General features: G+C 31.7%; 1 protein-coding gene across 1 annotated transcript; it reads left to right on the top strand.

Annotated features, from left to right (window-relative positions):
- Positions 1 to 4211: 4211 nt before the first annotated feature.
- On the top strand, positions 4212 to 7174 carry LOC119602020. Its single transcript, XM_037953342.1, has 4 exons — positions 4212 to 4546; positions 4692 to 4927; positions 6541 to 6744; positions 6813 to 7174. Exons 1-4 carry the CDS (start codon positions 4286 to 4288, stop codon positions 7012 to 7014), a joined length of 903 nt encoding a protein of 300 aa, XP_037809270.1. The 5' UTR covers positions 4212 to 4285; the 3' UTR covers positions 7015 to 7174.
- Positions 7175 to 19229: the final 12055 nt, after the last annotated feature.

The following is a 19229-nucleotide window of genomic DNA, read 5'->3' as shown; positions in this document are numbered from 1 at the left end:
TAATGTTATGTATAAAATCTAGCTACTAAATTAAGAAACGATTTAAATTAATAAAAAAACAGCAAATACACATATTTATAGGCAATTAAGAAAGCACCTCAAGTGTCTTCCTCATTTCTAAGAGAATTTAAATTATTAATTTAATTAATAATTAACTCTAATAAATACTTGAAATTATACACTGTAATGTTACACAATAATTGTAAAAAAATAAGCCTAAAATCATAGTAATTTTTATTAAAAGCACCCTTATTTATTGTTAAACAATTTTGAATTACTACTGACCATAAAGAAAAACAAATTTAAATTATTATAAAATTATATCAATCTAGTGCATAAAATACATACAATTTAGTTGCCTTATAAAATAAAAAAATAAGTTTAAAAAACTCTTAACAATTGTAGTTTTAATTCCAAAATTGCTGTCAGAGGATTTGCTGCTTAATCAATTATCCGACTTAAAGTTGAAGTCGTTGTTGGGCCTCAAGAAGATTATAAATTGGATATTTTTGGTTAGTTATTTGGTTAGTTACAAAGATAGATGGATAGATAGATAGATAGATAGATAGATAGATAGATAGATAGATAGATAGATAGATAGATAGATAGATAGATAGATAGATAGATAGATAGATAGATAGATAGATAGATAGATAGATAGATAGATAGATAGATAGATAGATAGATAGATAGATAGATAGATAGATAGATAGATAGATAGATAGATAGATAGATAGATAGATAGTAGATAGATAGATAGATAGATAGATAGATAGATAGATAGATAGATAGATAGATAGATAGATAGATAGATAGATAGATAGATAGATAGATAGATAGATAGATAGATAGATAGATAGATAGATAGATAGATAGATAGATAGATAGATAGATAGATAGATAGATAGATAGATAGATAGATAGATAGATAGATAGATAGATAGATAGATAGATAGATAGATAGATAGATAGATAGATAGATAGATAGATAGATAGATAGATAAGATAGATAGATAGATAGATAGATAGATAGATAGATAGATAGATAGATAGATAGATAGATAGATAGATAGATAGATAGATAGATAGATAGATAGATAGATAGATAGATAGATAGATAGATAGATAGATAGATAGATAGATAGATAGATAGATAGATAGATAGATAGATAGATAGATAGATAGATAGATAGATAGATAGATAGATAGATAGATAGATAGATAGATAGATAGATAGATAGATAGATAGATAGATAGATAGATAAATAGATAGATAGATAGTTTGATTAGTCCATAGACATGTCAATAAACCATTTCATACACTGATCATTAGACTATTCAATACATTAGTAACTAGCTTTGTCATGGACTCGTTTGTGACAATTCACTTAGAGGTCACAACAAGTAGGACGGTTAATGTGTTTGTCCTTAGATAGTTTCTAGTAACAAAATATCAGAAGTAATTTGTTACTAGAAAAGTTACTTCTTAAGGCTGGTACCATGATAAAAATATGAAGGTAGTGTCATTTCTCTTTCTCAAAACTGATTTTTTTTTAAGGTAGGGATGCTGTTCGTTTTTGACAACACTGAAGTAGATTTAACCTTATTTTTAGAAGCAGTAAAAATTTGATATTTGCATGTCAAAAATAAAGCACATTCTTCCAATGACACCCTTTTTTAAAAATCATTGGTTTTTCACCAGTGACCTTTCTACATCTTTTTCTCATTATTATCTAGGTTTACATTTAAGGATCATAAATGCGGAAAAATGTAATCGCATTTTTAGGTGTGATTAAGATTTCGTTTGTAAAGTATGAATTCCATTTATTGCTGGGTATGAATTTACACAAAACAAACATTAGCCAAAAAGTGAAATAAGCATTCTTGCCCTAACCCCAATAATGGTGTCAATATTAGACAAGAAGCTGAAAGCAAAGTAGCCAAAAGATTTCATTACTCGTTTTTTTTTTTTTACTTGAAGAAAACCGTGTATTCTTGGACCGAATGGAACACATATTGCACACGTTATTGATACGGACAGCAAATTCTGGTCTGTCATATACCTACATATATGTTGGAAGATAAATTTTAGATGTAACAAAATATATACTACTATTTATTAAAAAAACGTTTTTACATATAGCGGTTTTATTTGGTTTCTTCTGTTAATCCTTTCTCCAACTTGAAGAACATGGGAAGCAACAGACAATGTTATCGTGAGTCTCCATAGTATCGATCCATCTGATATTGGGCTTAAGAGGAAGCATATAGTTTTGGTTATTCATTTTCCTTATAAAGCTGTTTCCTTTTTGGCAATTTTATTTAAAATTTTATTGTATTAGATGAAAAATTTTGTTTGATTTTTAGTTTAAATTGAATTTTATTTTATTTATTTTGATTGAAAAATAAACAAAAAAAAATGGATTTTTTAAATAAATGTGGTAACTCGATTTATTAAAATACCAGCAAACGTCAGAAGGTTAATATGGCGTCTAAAAGAGAGAATGACACAACCTTGATATTTTTACCATGGCTGGTACCATAGCAGAAATATTTCTGCTATGGCTGGTACTCTGTTTGAAGTCGTGAAAAATGTTTATCAACTTTTACAATTTCGTTTGAAACAAGTAAGAGTGTTATATTCGGCTATGCCGAATCTTATATACCCACCATCAAACCTCGTTTGACTCGAATGAAACTTACTTATGTCGAATTTCATCTATTATATACTCGTATTTTTTAGGCCAGTTATAAGCGTTAAAATAATTTTCTGAAGGGGACCTTATATAGGGGGGTAGGGTTAATTATGGGTCGATCCTCATAAAATTTAGTAGACAGAATTTGGTTCGTATTAAATTTATTTGTGTCGAATTTCATCGCTACACTCGTATTTTTAAGCCATTAATGAGCGTTGAAGTCACTTTCTGAAGGGGACCTTATATGGGGGTTAGGGTCAATCATGGACCGATCCTCACAAAAATTTTGCATAGTGATTTTGGATCATAAGAAACTTACTTATGTCGAATTTCATCGCTATATTCGTATTTTTAAACAAGTTATGGCTGTTAAAGCTGCTTTTCGAGGGGCCACTTGTATGGGGGCTATCCGAAAACGGGGACCGCTTTCAATACCAAAGAAACCTTACCTATAAGAAATATTTATGTGAAATTTCAACCCTCTAGCTCTTTCCATTGGGACTATATCGTGCTTTCAACAGACAGACAGACGGACGGACGGACAGACATGGCTAGATCGTCTTAGAATTTAATGAGGACCCAGCATATATATACTTTTGTGGGACTATGACCAATATTTCGATGTGTTACAAACGGAATGACAAAATCAATATACCCCCATCTTTTTAGATGGTGGGTATAAAAGTTATACTTTGGTATAAAAATTTAAATGTATCAGTGTTATCTACCTAGGGATTTAATAAAATTTGTCGTTTTTTATCGCTTATATAAGTAAACAAAACCAGATGTTTATGTTTTGTTTGACAAATTTAAATTGAAAAATAAATTAAAAAGAAAAAATATTTTTGTAAATTTTTTTTTTTTTTTTTTTTTTGTAAAAAACTTTTTATGAATGAAAATTGCATCTAAATTATGAAATATCCAGTAATAGTATATAATTGATATTAGACGGCATATGGTATCCAATAACTAAAGGCCTGTTAATAAAGTTTTATTTAAAATTTCACGTGAACTAACTAGAGTCTATATTATTTTATACAAATGAAAAAAATGTTGCTGAAATGTTGTTAGAAACATTTCACATGTTTTTCAAAAATACAAGCAGAGTACTAATTCAGCAACATTTTTCCATAAAATTTTCATTACAATTTTTTTTTGTATGAAGTTTTTAAAAATTTCACGTGAAATTTTGAATAGAATACCAAGCTTTAGGAAAAAATTAATACTACTTAAGAATGTCAATCCCTCTCCTGATGCCCGCATCTTTATTCTCTCACCATGGCTTTGAAAATATTAGTTACCAGATAACAACCTTTCACCATCGTTATATTAAAACAATAACAATAAAAACATTTCTAAATAATGTTTTTTTTTTGTCTAAATTTTGATAAACACTGTAAATAATTGTTTGTTTATTTTCTACTTTATAGGTTTGTATATTACCCTAGACACGTTCTAATCGCGTTAATATTATATACATATTTCATTTTATTATTTTGTTCTTTTTTTTATCAGCCCTTTCACATTTCTAGCGACTCAAGCCATATTTCAGTTTCATTTAGTTTTTCAATATAATCACATCGTTTAAAATGTCTTTGGATACGGAATCGAATCTAGATATTTTGATTGAATTTAAAAAAGATACTTTAAAATCTTTACTAAATCTTCTGAAGAATGAATTACCTCATAAAATACGTCAATATAATTTCTTATTAAGTTATTTGTATCATTATGATAAGTTAAATCAAAATCGTGATAAATTAATTTCGGATCGTTGGAATGTTAGATTTTATGGTCATCGTTATGGACAACTTGAGAATTGTACGATAGTTACAATCAATGGAAGTAAGGTAAGATTTTGAGATAAAATATTATCATTATCCAATAATCTCAAACAACATCATGGCCTTAACATAACAATGTACAAGTTGTGCAGGTCATAATTTTAGAATTTTAACTCATTTTCATTAAATTCTTTAATTCTCCTTCTATTAGGATTTCGTTATAACTGCCTTTACACTGGAGAAATCAAGAACGGAATTAAAAGAATGTTTACGCAAAACCAAATTAATTAATTGGGAAACAAAAAGTCTTAACATCATGTGCGATGAATCTGTATTCAAGGCAGTCAATGAAGTGGTTTGCGAAAAGGACACAAATTGGACGTATCTGCCTTTGGAAAATGTTCTACATATAAGTAAAGAGAAAATAAGACAATTGTCCACTGATAGGTATGTTCACACATAAATTTTAATTTGGAGAAACACAACAGTATCCCCACGACATTTTAAGTACTTTTTATAGCCTACACCATTATAATGGGGAAGGTATTATGCGTTTGTGCTGATGTTTATAACACCTAAAATATTGGTCCCACCTTAAAGTATACAAATCGGCTCAGAATCACTTTCTGAGTCGATTTGGCTGTTCGTCTGTCTGTCTGTCTGTCTGTCCGTCTATGTGTCCATGTAAACCTTGCGCGCACTCTACAGGTCGCAATTTTTAACATAATTTGTCTTATACTCTTCTTTTGACCCAAGACGAAGTCTATCGAAAATTATTAAAATCGGTCCATTATTTCGTATAGTCCCCTAAGTAGTCCATAGACTAGTAAGTAAATCAGCGAATATACTAATCAATAGACTCATCCATGGACACACCAATTGACTAGTGCATAAACTAAAGTAATAGACAATTCTGTATATTAGTCAATAGACAAAGCACTTAGATTATTCAAAGACAAGTCCATAATCTAGGGAATAAACTAATGGTCAATAAACTAGTTTATGGACCATATTTCCATATACAAGATAATAGACAAGATCACATACTAAGTACTTTTTATAGCCTACACCATTATAATGGGGAGGGTATTATGCGTTTGTGCTGATGTTTATAACACCCAAAAATATTGGTCCCACCTTAAAGTATACCAATCGGCTCAGAATCACTTTCTGAGTCGATTTAGCTGTTCGTCTGTCTGTCCGTCCGTCTGTGTGTCCATGTAAACCTTGTGCGCACTCTACAGGTCGCAATTTTTAACATAATTTGTCTTATACTATTCTTTTGACCCAAGACGAAGCCTATCTAAAATTTTTAAAATCGGTCCATTATTTCGTATAGTCCCCTAAGTAGTCCATAGACAAGTAAGTAAATCAGCGAATATACTAATCAATAGACTCTTCCATGGACACACCAATAGTGCATAAACTAAAGTAATAGACAATTCTGTATATTAGACAATAGACAAAGTACTTAGACTAGTCAAAGACAAGTCCATAATCTAGGGAATAAACTAATCGATGGACTAGTCAATAAACTAGTTCATTGACCATATGTCCATATACTAGACAATTCACAGACTAGTCTAATAGTCTTACAAATTTACGAGAAAATAGTGTAGTCTATAATAGACTATTCATGTACTAGTGAAAAGATCAGTCCATAGACTACTAAAAAATACTATGCACTAGTATACTACTAGTCCTTTGACTAAACCCTGGGGAAAACGTCCTTTATAATCTAATGTGAACCCAGAATATATATATTCTTGTCTACGAATAATTATTTTATCATCATTTATCATATTTTGACTGTGGGCCTAGCAATGTATGTCTTGTTAAATTCATTTATTATTTTTTTAATCACTTTTATCATTTTAAACAAATTTAAAAAAAAAATAGGAAAAATTCTATAATAAAAGTAAAGTTAATTATAAATGTTAGATTAGATTTAGTTTACTAGCAAAGCTAGCTATAACGAATACCAAAGCAAATCAGAATACCAAAAATGCAGAAAACACAAATTTGATAATAATATATTTTCTAATATTTTATTTAAACAGTAATTTACCTGAAGATTTATACTTAGCCCCCTTGGATCCCGAAAAACATGCAAAAATCATGGATGATCATTGGGACTATAAAGCAGAAAACTCATTGCAATTAATTCGACAGTCCATTGAGTTAAATGGTGGCATTGGTATATTTCGCCAGGGTGTTGAGCAACCGATATGTTGGATATCTACAAATGAATTTCTTACACCAGGGTAAACTTCTTTGCATATATCATACATAGTTATTTAGTCACATAATAAACATATTAATCATCTTTCAGTTTCCTACATACCTTGCCGGCGGAACGGAAAAAAGGCTATGCTGCTTTAATTATGAAAATGGAACTGAAACGTTTATTATCGATCCATAATACCGATTTATTTTCATTTGTTTGTATTGAAAATACCCCTTCATTGGCACTGCACTACAAATTGGGTTTTGAAACTGTTAATAGAGTGACGTGGATACAGAAATGCAATTAAACGATTATAGAATATAAGTTTTAAATGTAGCAGACTTTTATAAATTTGTTATTGATATTTTTTAATTGTTAAACATTTGATAAACCCTAATGTGATGACGAAAGGTTAAACGCCAAAGATCAAATAAACATAATAAATTTATAAGAAAATTACAAACATATTTTTATTTGTTTAAATTAGTTAATTATATATATTAATTTGTTTATAATTTTTTTAATGACATGATATGCTTGCTATTGCTCTCCGATAGGTTTTTGTGATCGGTTTAAAAATGTAAAAATAATAATTATTTTCACTCCCTGGTGACATCACATATTCATGGCCAATTCATATTACCTCCGAAAGAAATAATTATAGCTTCAAAATATGGCAAAATTGTAATATTTTTATATGAATGAATTCAATGATAATTTATCCTTAAATTCGTATTAATTAATAAATGAGATTTTGCCATTTTATAAAGTTCCAAATAAGAATATTGATGTTATATCTACAAATACTTCCCAACTCTGTAAGTTAATTTATAAGATGCCTTAAAGTAGCTCTAAATTTTGTACATAAACTGTAATTAACAGCAACAGTTATTTAGCATAAAAACACACGGTAAAAATTATCTGTGTTAAATTTAGAAAATATATTTGTACTGTATAATATAGTGTAGTCTATAGTCTAGTCTAGTTTATATTCCAGTCTATCGTCTTCTATATAATCTAGTTCATAGTCTTGTCCATAGTCTAGTCTAGTAGTCTAGTCTATAGTGCCTAGTCTATAGTCTAGTCTATAGTCTAGTCTATAGTCTAGTCTATAGTCTGAGTCCTATAGTCCTAGTATAGTCTAGTCTATAGTCTAGTCTATAGTCTAGTCTATAGGCTAGTCTATGTCATGTCTAGTCCTAGTCATAAGTCATCCTATAGTCTAGTCTATAGTCTAGTCTATGTCAGTCTAGTCTATATAGTCCTAGTTATAGTCTAGTCTATGTCTAGTCTATAGTCTAGGTCTATAGTCTAGGTCTATAGTCTAGTCTATAGTCTAGTCTATAGTCTAGTCTATAGTCTAGTCTATAGTCTAGTCTATAGTCTAGTCTATAGTCTAGTCTATAGTCTAGTCTATAGTCTAGTCTATAGTCTAGTCTATAGTCTAGTCTATAGTCTAGTCTATAGTCGTCTATAGTCTAGTCTATAGTCTAGTCTATAGTCTAGTCTATAGTCTAGTCTATAGTCTAGTCTATAGTCTAGTCTATAGTCTAGTCTATAGTCTAGTCTATAGTCTAGTCTATAGTCTAGTCTATAGTCTAGTCTATAGTCTAGTCTATAGTCTAGTCTATAGTCTAGTCTATAGTCTAGTCTATAGTCTAGTCTATAGTCTAGTCTATAGTCTAGTCTATAGTCTAGTCTATAGTCTAGTCTATAGTCTAGTCTATAGTCTAGTCATAGTCTAGTCTATAGTCTAGTCTATAGTCTAGTCTATAGTCTAGTCTATAGTCTAGTCTATAGTCTAGTCTATAGTCTAGTCTATAGTCTAGTCTATAGTCTAGTCTATAGTCTAGTCTATAGTCTAGTCTATAGTCTAGTCTATAGTCTAGTCTATAGTCTAGTCTATAGTCTAGTCTATAGTCTAGTCTATAGTCTAGTCTATAGTCTAGTCTATAGTCTAGTCTATAGTCTAGTCTATAGTCTAGTCTATAGTCTAGTCTATAGTCTAGTCTATAGTCTAGTCTATAGTCTAGTCTATAGTCTAGTCTATAGTCTAGTCTATAGTCTAGTCTATAGTCTAGTCTATAGTCTAGTCTATAGTCTAGTCTATAGTCTAGTCTATAGTCTAGTCTATAGTCTAGTCTATAGTCTAGTCTATAGTCTAGTCTATAGTCTAGTCTATAGTCTAGTCTATAGTCTAGTCTATAGTCTAGTCTATAGTCTAGTCTATAGTCTAGTCTATAGTCTAGTCTATAGTCTAGTCTATAGTCTAGTCTATAGTCTAGTCTATAGTCTAGTCTATAGTCTAGTCTATAGTCTAGTCTATAGTCTAGTCTAGTCTAGTCTATAGTCTAGTCTATAGTCTAGTCTATAGTCTAGTCTATAGTCTAGTCTATAGTCAGTCTATAGTCTAGTCTATAGTCTAGTCTATAGTCTAGTCTATAGTCTAGTCTATAGTCTAGTCTATAGTCTAGTCTATAGCTAGTCTATAGTCTATAGTCTAGTCTATAGTCTAGTCTATAGTCTAGTCTATAGTCTAGTCTATAGTCTAGTCTATAGTCTAGTCTATAGTCTAGTCTATAGTCTAGTCTATAGTCTAGTCTATAGTCTAGTCTATAGTCTAGTCTATAGTCTAGTCTATAGTCTAGTCTATAGTCTAGTCTATAGTCTAGTCTATAGTCTAGTCTATAGTCTAGTCTATAGTCTAGTCTATAGTCTAGTCTATAGTCTAGTCTATAGTCTAGTCTATAGTCTAGTCTATAGTCTAGTCTATAGTCTAGTCTATAGTCTAGTCTATAGTCTAGTATAGTTAGTCTATAGTCTAGTCTATAGTCTATATAGACTATAGTCTAGTCTATAGTCTATACAGACTATAGTCTAGTCTATATTCTAGTCTATAGTCTAGTCTATATTCTAGTCTATAGTCTAGTCTATAGTCTAGTCTATAGTCTAGTCTATAGTCTAGTCTATAGTCTAGTTTATATTCTAGTCTATAGTCTAGTTTATATTCTAGTCTATAGTCTAGTCTATAGTCTAGTCTATAGTCCAGTCTATAGTCTAGTCTATAGTCTAGTCTATAGTCTAGTCTATAGTCTAGTCTATAGTCTAGTCTATAGTCTAGTCTATAGTCTAGTCTATAGTCTAGTCTATAGTCTAGTCTATAGTCTATATAGACTATAGTCTAGTCTATAGTCTATACAGACTATAGTCTAGTCTATATTCTAGTCTATAGTCTAGTCTATATTCTAGTCTATAGTCTAGTCTATAGTCTAGTCTATAGTCTAGTCTATAGTCTAGTCTATAGTCTAGTCTATAGTCTAGTCTATAGTCTAGTCTATAGTCTAGTCTATAGTCTAGTCTATAGTCTAGTCTATAGTCTAGTCTATAGTCTAGTCTATAGTCTAGTCTATAGTCTAGTCTATAGTCTAGTCTATAGTCTAGTCCTATAGTCTAGTCTATAGTCTAGTCTATAGTCTAGTCTATAGTCTAGTCTATAGTCTAGTCTATAGTCTAGTCTATAGTCTAGTCTATAGTCTAGTCTATAGTCTAGTCTATAGTCTAGTCTATAGTCTAGTCTATAGTCTAGTCTATAGTCTAGTCTATAGTCTAGTCTATAGTCTAGTCTATAGTCTAGTCTATAGTCTAGTCTATAGTCTAGTCTATAGTCTAGTCTATAGTCTAGTCTATAGTCTAGTCTATAGTCTAGTCTATAGTCTTGTCTATAGTCTAGTCTATAGTCTAGTCTGTAGTCTAGTCTATAGTCTAGTATATAGTCTAGTCTATAGTCTAGTCTATAGTCTAGTCTGTAGTCTAGTCTATAGTCTAGTCTATAATCTAGTCTATAGTCTAGTCTATAATCTAGTCTACAGTCTATTCTATAATCTAGTCTATAGTCTAGTCTATAGTCTAGTCTAGTTTAGTCTAGTCTAGTCTATGGTCTAGTCTATGGTCTAGTCTATAGTCTAGTCTGTAGTCTAGTCTGTAGTCTAGTCTATAGTCTAGTCTATAGTCTAATCTATAGTCTAGTCTATAATCTAGTCTATAGTCTAGTCTATAGTCTAGTCTATAGTCTAGTCTATAGTCTAGTCTATAGTCTAGTCTATAGTCTAGTCTATAGTGTAGTCTATAGTCTAGTCTATAGTCTAGTCTATAGTCTAGTCTATAGTCTAGTCTATAGTCTAGTCTATAGTCTAGTCTATAGTCTAGTCTATAGTCTAGTCTATAGTCTAGTCTATAGTCTAGTCTATAGTCTAGTCTATAGTCTAGTCTATAGTCTAGTCTATAGTCTAGTCTATAGTCTAGTCTATAGTCTAGTCTATAGTCTAGTCTATAGTCTAGTCTATATCTAGTCTATAGTCTAGTCTATAGTCTAGTTATAGTCTAGTCTATAGTCAAGTCTATAATCTAGTCTATAGTCTAGTCTATAGTCAGTCTATATGTCCAAGTCTATTTTCTAGTCTATAGTCTATAGTCTATTCTATAGTGTAGTCTACAGTGTAGTCTATAGTCTGGTCTATAGTCTAGTCTATAGTCTAGCCTATAGTCTCTCTACAGTCTAGTCTATAGTCTAGTCTATAGTCTAGTCTGTAGTCTAGTCTATAGTCTAGTCTATAGTCTATAGTCATCGTCTAGTCTATAGTCTAGTCTATCTCTAGTCTATAGTCTAGTCTTAGTCTGTTCTATAGTCTGTCTTAGTCTATCTATCTGTACTATATTCTAGTCTATATCTAGTCTCTATCTAGTCTATAGTCTAGTCTATGGTCTAGTCTATAGTCTAGTCTGTAGTCTAGTCTAAAGTCTAGTCTACAGTCTATATAGTCTAGTCTATAGTCTAGTCTATAGTCTAGTCTATAGTCTAGTCTATAGTCTAGTCTATAGTCTAGTCTATAGTCTAGTCTATAGTCTAGTCTATAGTCTAGTCTATAGTCTAGTCTATAGTCTAGTCTATAGTCTAGTCTATAGTCTAGTCTATAGTCTAGTCTATAGTCTAGTCTATAGTCTAGTCTATAGTCTAGTCTATAGTCTAGTCTATAGTCTAGTCTATAGTCTAGTCTATAGTCTAGTCTATAGTCTAGTCTATAGTCTAGTCTATAGTCTAGTCTATAGTCTAGTCTATAGTCTAGTCTATAGTCTAGTCTATAGTCTAGTCTATAGTCTAGTCTATAGTCTAGTCTATAGTCTAGTCTATAGTCTAGTCTATAGTCTAGTCTATAGTCTAGTCTATAGTCTAGACTATAGTCTAGTCTATAGTCTAGTCTATAGTCTAGTCTATAGTCTAGACTATAGTCTAGTCTATAGTCTAGTCTATAGTCTAGTCTATAATCTAGTCTAGTCTATAGTCTAGTCTATAGTCTAGTCTATAGTCTAGTCTATAGTCTAGTCTATAGTCTAGTCTATAGTCTAGTCTATAGTCTAGTCTATAATCTAGTCTATAGTCTAGTCAGTAGTCTAGTCAGTAGTCTAGTCTATAGTCTAGTCTATAGTCTAGTCTATAGTCTAGTCTGTAGTCTAGTCTATAGTCTAGTCTATAGTCTAGTCTATAGTCCAGTCTGTAGTCTAGTCTATAGTCTAGTCTATAGTCTAGTCTGTAGTCTGTTCTATAGTCTAGTCTATAGTCTAGTCTATAGTCTAGTCTATAGTCTAGTCTGTAGTCTAGTCTATAGTCTAGTCTATAGTCTAGTCTATGGTCTAGTCTATAGTCTAGTCTGTAGTCTAGTCTATAGTCTAGTCTATAGTCTAGTCTATAGTCTAGTCTATAGTCTAGTCTATAGTCTAGTCTATAGTCTAGTCTATAGTCTAGTCAGTAGTCTAGTCTATAGTATAGTCCATAGTCTAGTCTATAGTATAGTCCATAGTCTAGTCTATAGTCTAGTCTATAGTCTAGTCTATAGTCTAGTCTATAGTCTAGTCTGTAGTCCAGTCTATAGTCTAGTCTATAGTCTAGTCTGTAGTCTAGTCTGTAGTCTAGTCTATAGTCTAGTCAATAGTCTAGTCTATAGTCTAGTCTATAGTCTAGTCTATAGTATAGTCTAGTCTATAGTCTAGTCTATAGTCTAGTCTATAGTCTAGTCTATAGTCTAGTCTATAGTCTAGTCTATAGTCTAGTCTATAGTCTAGTCTATAGTCTAGTCTATAGTCTAGTCTATAGTCTATAGTATAGTCTAGTCTATAGTCTAGTCTATAGTCTAGTCTATAGTCTAGTCTATAGACTAGTCTATAGTCTAGTCTATAGTCTAGTCTATAGTCTAGTCTATAGTCTAGTCTATAGTCTAGTCTATAGTCTAGTCTATAGTCTAGTCTATAGTCTAGTCTATAGTCTAGTCTATAGTCTAGTCTATAGTCTAGCCTATAGTCTAGTCTATAGTCTAGTCTATAGTCTAGTCTATAGTCTAGCCTATAGTCGAGTCTATAGTCTAGTCTATAGTCTAGTCTATAGTCTAGTCTATAGTCTAGTCTATCGTCTAGTCTATAGTCTAGTCTATAGTCTAGTCTATAGTCTAGTCTATAGTCTAGTCTATAGTCTAGTCTATAGTCTAGTCTATAGTCTAGTCTATAGTCTAGTCTATAGTCTAGTCTATAGTCTAGTCTATAGTCTAGTCTATAGTCTAGTCTATAGTCTAGTCTATAATCTAGTCTATAGTCTAGTCTATAGTCTAGTCTATAGTCTAGTCTGTAGTCTAGTCTATAGTCTAGTATATAGTCTAGTCTATAGTCTAGTCTATAGTCTAGTCTGTAGTCTAGTCTATAGTCTAGTCTATAATCTAGTCTATAGTCTAGTCTATAATCTAGTCTACAGTCTAGTCTATAATCTAGTCTATAGTCTAGTCTATAGTCTAGTCTAGTTTAGTCTAGTCTAGTCTATGGTCTAGTCTATGGTCTAGTCTATAGTCTAGTCTGTAGTCTAGTCTGTAGTCTAGTCTATAGTCTAGTCTATAGTCTAGTCTATAGTCTAGTCTATAATCTAGTCTATAGTCTAGTCTATAGTCTAGTCTATAGTCTAGTCTATAGTCTAGTCTATAGTCTAGTCTAGTCTAGTCTATAGTCTAGTCTATAGTCTAGTCTATAGTCTAGTCTATAGTCTAGTCTATAGTGTAGTCTATAGTCTAGTCTATAGGCTAGTCTATAGTCTAGTCTATAGTCTAGTCTATAGTCTAGTCTATAGTCTAGTCTATAGTCTAGTCTATAGTCTAGTCTATAGTCTAGTCTATAGTCTAGTCTATAGTCTAGTCTATAGTCTAGTCTATAGTCTAGTCTATAGTCTAGTCTATAGTCTAGTCTATAGTCTAGTTTATAGTCTAGTTTATAGTCTAGTCTATAGTCAAGTCTATAATCTAGTCTATAGTCTAGTCTATAGTCTAGTCTATAGTCAAGTCTATGGTCTAGTCTATAGTGTAGTCTATAGTCTAGTCTATAGTGTAGTCTATAGTGTAGTCTATAGTCTGGTCTATAGTCTAGTCTATAGTCTAGCCTATAGTCTAGTCTACAGTCTAGTCTATAGTCTAGTCTATAGTCTAGTCTGTAGTCTAGTCTATAGTCTAGTCTATAGTCTAGTCTATAGTCTAGTCTATAGTCTAGCCTATAGTCTAATCTATAGTCTAGTCTATAGTCTAGTATATAGGCTAGTCTATAGTCTAGTCTATAGTCTAGTCTATAGTCTAGTATATAGGCTAGTCTATAGTCTAGTCTGTAGTCTAGTCTATAGTCTAGTCTTTATTCTATTCTATAGTCTAGTCTATAGTCTAGTCTGTAGTCTATTCTATAGTCTAGTCTGTAGTCTAGTCTATAGTCTAGACTATAGTCTAGTCTATAGTCTAGTCTATAGTGTAGTCTATAGTCTAGTCTATAGTCTATAGTCTAGTCTATAGTCTAGTAGTCTAGTCTATAGTCTAGTCTATAGTCTAGTCTATAGTCTAGTCTATAGTCTAGTCTATAGTCTAGTCTATAGTCTAGTCTATAGTCTAGTCTATAGTCTAGTCTGTAGTCTAGTCTATAGTCTAGTCTATAGTCTAGTCTGTAGTCTAGTCTATAGTCTAGTCCATAGTCTAGTATATAGTCTAGTCTGTAGTCTAGTCTATAGTCTAGTCTATAGTCTAGTCTGTAGTCTAGTCTATAGTCTAGTCTATAGTCTAGTCTATAGTCCAGTCTGTAGTCTAGTCTATAGTCTAGTCTATAGTCTAGTCTGTAGTCTGTTCTATAGTCTAGTCTGTAGTCTAGTCTATAGTCTAGACTATAGTCTAGTCTATAGTCTAGTCTATAGTCTAGTCTATAGTCTAATCTATGGTCTAGTCTATAGTCTAGTCTGTAGTCTAGTCTATAGTCTAGTCTATAGTCTAGTCTATAGTCTATAGTCTAGTCTATAGTCTAGTCTATAGTCTAGTCTATAGTCTAGTCTATAGTCTAGTCTATAGTCTAGTCTAGTCTAGTCTAGTCTAGTTATAGTCTAGTTTATAGTCTAGTCTATAGTCAAGTCTATAATCTAGTCTATAGTCTAGTCTATAGTCTAGTCTATAGTCAAGTCTATGGTCTAGTCTATAGTGTAGTCTATAGTCTAGTCTATAGTGTAGTCTACAGTGTAGTCTATAGTCTGGTCTATAGTCTAGTCTATAGTCTAGCCTATAGTCTAGTCTACAGTCTAGTCTATAGTCTAGTCTATAGTCTAGTCTGTAACCTAGTCTATAGTCTAGTCTATAGTCTAGTCTATAGTCTAGTCTATAGTCTAGTCTATAGTCTAGTCTATAGTCTAGTCTGTAGTCTGTTCTATAGTCTAGTCTGTAGTCTAGTCTATAGTCTAGACTATAGTCTAGTCTATAGTCTAGTCTATAGTCTAGTCTATAGTCTAGTCTATGGTCTAGTCTATAGTCTAGTCTGTAGTCTAGTCTAAAGTCTAGTCTACAGTCTAGTATATAGTCTAGTCTATAGTCTAGTCTATAGTCTAGTCTATAGTCTAGTCTATAGTCTAGTCTATAGTCTAGTCTATAGTCTAGTCTATAGTCTAGTCTATAGTCTAGTCTATAGTCTAGTCTATAGTCTAGTCTATAGTCTAGTCTATAGTCTAGTCTATAGTCTAGTCTATAGTCTAGTCTATAGTCTAGTCTATAGTCTAGTCTATAGTCTAGTCTATAGTCTAGTCTATAGTCTAGTCTATAGTCTAGTCTATAGTCTAGTCTATAGTCTAGTCTATAGTCTAGTCTATAGTCTAGTCTATAGTCTAGTCTATAGTCTAGTCTATAGTCTAGTCTATAGTCTAGTCTATAGTCTAGTCTATAGTCTAGACTATAGTCTAGTCTATAGTCTAGTCTATAGTCTAGACTATAGTCTAGTCTATAGTCTAGTCTATAATCTAGTCTATAGTCTATAGTCTAGTCTATAGTCTAGTCTATAGTCTAGTCTATAGTCTAGTCTATAGTCTAGTCTATAGTCTAGTCTATAGTCTAGTCTATAGTCTAGTCTATAGTCTAGTCTATAGTCTAGTCTATAGTCTAGTCTATAGTCTAGTCAGTAGTCTAGTCTATAGTCTAGTCTATAGTCTAGTCTATAGTCTAGTCTGTAGTCTAGTCTATAGTCTAGTCTATAGTCTAGTCTATAGTCCAGTCTGTAGTCTAGTCTATAGTCTAGTCTATGGTCTAGTCTATAGTCTAGTCTGTAGTCTAGTCTGTAGTCTAGTCTATAGTCTAGTCTATAGTCTAGTCTATAATCTAGTCTATAGTCTAGTCTATAGTCTAGTCTATAGTCTAGTCTATAGTCTAGTCTAGTCTATAGTCTAGTCTATAGTCTAGTCTATAGTCTAGTCTATAGTGTAGTCTATAGTCTAGTCTATAGTCTAGTCTATAGTCTAGTCTATAGTCTAGTCTAGTCTAGTCTAGTCTATAGTCTAGTCTATAGTCTAGTCTATAGTCTAGTCTATAGTCTAGTCTATAGTCTAGTTTATAGTCTAGTTTATAGTTTAGTCTATAGTCAAGTATATAATCTAGTCTATAGTCTAGTCTATAGTCTAGTCTATAGTCAAGTCTATGGTCTAGTCTATAGTGTAGTCTATAGTCTAGTCTATAGTGTAGTCTATAGTGTAGTCTATAGTCTGGTCTATAGTCTAGTCTATAGTCTAGCCTATAGTCTAGTCTACAGTCTAGTCTATAGTCTAGTCTATAGTCTAGTCTGTAGTCTAGTCTATAGTCTAGTCTATAGTCTAGTCTATAGTCTAGTCTATAGTCTAGTCTATAGTCTAGTCTATAGTCTAGCCTATAGTCTAATCTATAGTCTAGTCTATAGTCTAGTATATAGGCTAGTCTATAGTCTAGTCTATAGTCTAGTCTATAGTCTAGTATATAGGCTAGTCTATAGTCTAGTCTGTAGTCTAGTCTATAGTCTAGTCTTTATTCTATTCTATAGTCTAGTCTATAGTCTAGTCTGTAGTCTATTCTATAGTCTAGTCTGTAGTCTAGTCTATAGTCTAGACTATAGTCTAGTCTATAGTCTAGTCTATAGTGTAGTCTATAGTCTAGTCTATAGTCTATAGTCTAGTCTATAGTCTAGTCTATAGTCTAGTCTATAGTCTAGTCTATAGTCTAGTCTATAGTCTAGTCTATAGTCTAGTCTATAGTCTAGTCTATAGTCTAGTCTATAGTCTAGTCTATAGTCTAGTCTATAGTCTAGTCTATAGTCTAGTCTATAGTCTAGTCTATAGTCTAGTCTGTAGTCTAGTCTATAGTCTAGTCTTTAGTCTAGTCTGTAGTCTAGTCTATAGTCTAGTCCATAGTCTAGTATATAGTCTAGTCTATAGTCTAGTCTATAGTCTAGTCTATAGTCTAGTCTGTAGTCTAGTCTATAGTCTAGTCTATAGTCTAGTATATAGGCTAGTCTATAGTCTAGTCTGTAGTCTAGTCTATAGTCTAGTCTATAGTCTAGTCTATAGTCTAGTCTATAGTCTAGTCTGTAGTCTAGTCTATAGTCTAGTCTATAGTCTAGTCTGTAGTCTAGTCTATAGTCTAGTCCATAGTCTAGTATATAGTCTAGTCTATAGTCTAGTCTATAGTCTAGTCTATAGTCTAGTCTGTAGTCTAGTCTATAGTCTAGTCTATAGTCTAGTCTATAGTCCAGTCTGTAGTCTAGTCTATAGTCTAGTCTATAGTCTAGTCTGTAGTCTGTTCTATAGTCTAGTCTGTAGTCTAGTCTATAGTCTAGACTATAGTCTAGTCTATAGTCTAGTCTATAGTCTAGTCTATAGTCTAGTCTATGGTCTAGTCTATAGTCTAGTCTGTAGTCTAGTCTATAGTCTAGTCTATAGTCTAGTCTATAGTCTAGTCTAGTCTATAGTCTAGTCTATAGTCTAGTCTATAGTCTAGTCTATAGTCTAGTCTGTAGTCTAGTCTATAGTATAGTCCATAGTCTAGTCTATAGTATAGTCCATAGTCTAGTCTATAGTCTAGTCTATAGTCTAGTCTATAGTCTAGTCTATAGTCTAGTCTGTAGTCCAGTCTATAGTCTAGTCTATAGTCTAGTCTGTAGTCTAGTCTGTAGTCTAGTCTATAGTCTAGTCTATAGTCTAGTCTATAGTCTAGTCTATTGTCTAGTCTATAGTCTAGTCTATAGTCTATAGTATAGTCTAGTCTATAGTCTAGTCTATAGTCTAGTCTATAGTCTAGTCTATAGTCTAGTCTATAGTCTAGTCTATAGTCTAGTCTATAGTCTAGTCTATAGTCTAGTCTATAGTCTAGTCTATAGTCTGGTCTATAGTATAGTCTAGTCTATAGTCTAGTCTATAGTCTAGTCTATAGTCTAGTCTAGTCTAGTCTAGTCTATAGTCTAGTCTATAGTCTAGTCTATAGTCTAGTCTATAGTCTAGTCTATAGTCTAGTCTATAGTCTAGTCTATAGTCTAGTATATAGTCTAGTCTATAGTCTAGTCTATAGTCTAGTCTATAGTCTAGTCCATAGTCTAGTCTATAGTCTATTCTATAGTCTAGTCTTTAGTTTAGTCTATATATAGCGGAAAATTAGTATAGACTACAAACTAGACTGTAGACTAAGTATATTATAGAATATATTATAGACTACACTATAGACTGGTCCATTGATTAGTATGTAGAATATTTATTAAAAGTTTAGAAAAGTACCGAATTAATGTAGGAGAATGAGGGAGAACAATTGAAATTATTTATATATAGGCTGTCAAAATCCATAATAAATATTTGGCAGTAATCATGTACTATATAAATGGCAGTTATTTTATTAGTATACTTTTATTTTGAGTTTATTTTTTTATCTGCTACTTTACCAATACAAATAAAGCTATGATAGTATGTATTTGAGCTCCACTGCACTAGAGGCAAACAATAGACTTAAGACACATGCATACACATACGTATTAGAGTTATTATCCTGGAAATGCAATATTATTCTAACAAAAACATACATTTAAATTATTTAAAAATGTTTGCAGCGTTTACAATAATTTCTGAAACATTTTCAATCTTTTATGTTTGTTCTTTAAACATTTTCAATTTCTTTTATTAAAATTTTTGTAATT

The sequence above is a fragment of the Lucilia sericata genome, unplaced genomic scaffold (genome assembly GCF_015586225.1).
Source record: "Lucilia sericata isolate MDLA Ls3-8-SP2 unplaced genomic scaffold, ASM1558622v1 Contig000206F_arrow, whole genome shotgun sequence".
Taxonomy (NCBI): Eukaryota; Metazoa; Arthropoda; class Insecta; order Diptera; family Calliphoridae; genus Lucilia; species Lucilia sericata.
The sequence above is the reverse complement of the archived record's forward strand: the minus strand, read 5'-3'. Positions and strand labels throughout refer to the sequence as shown.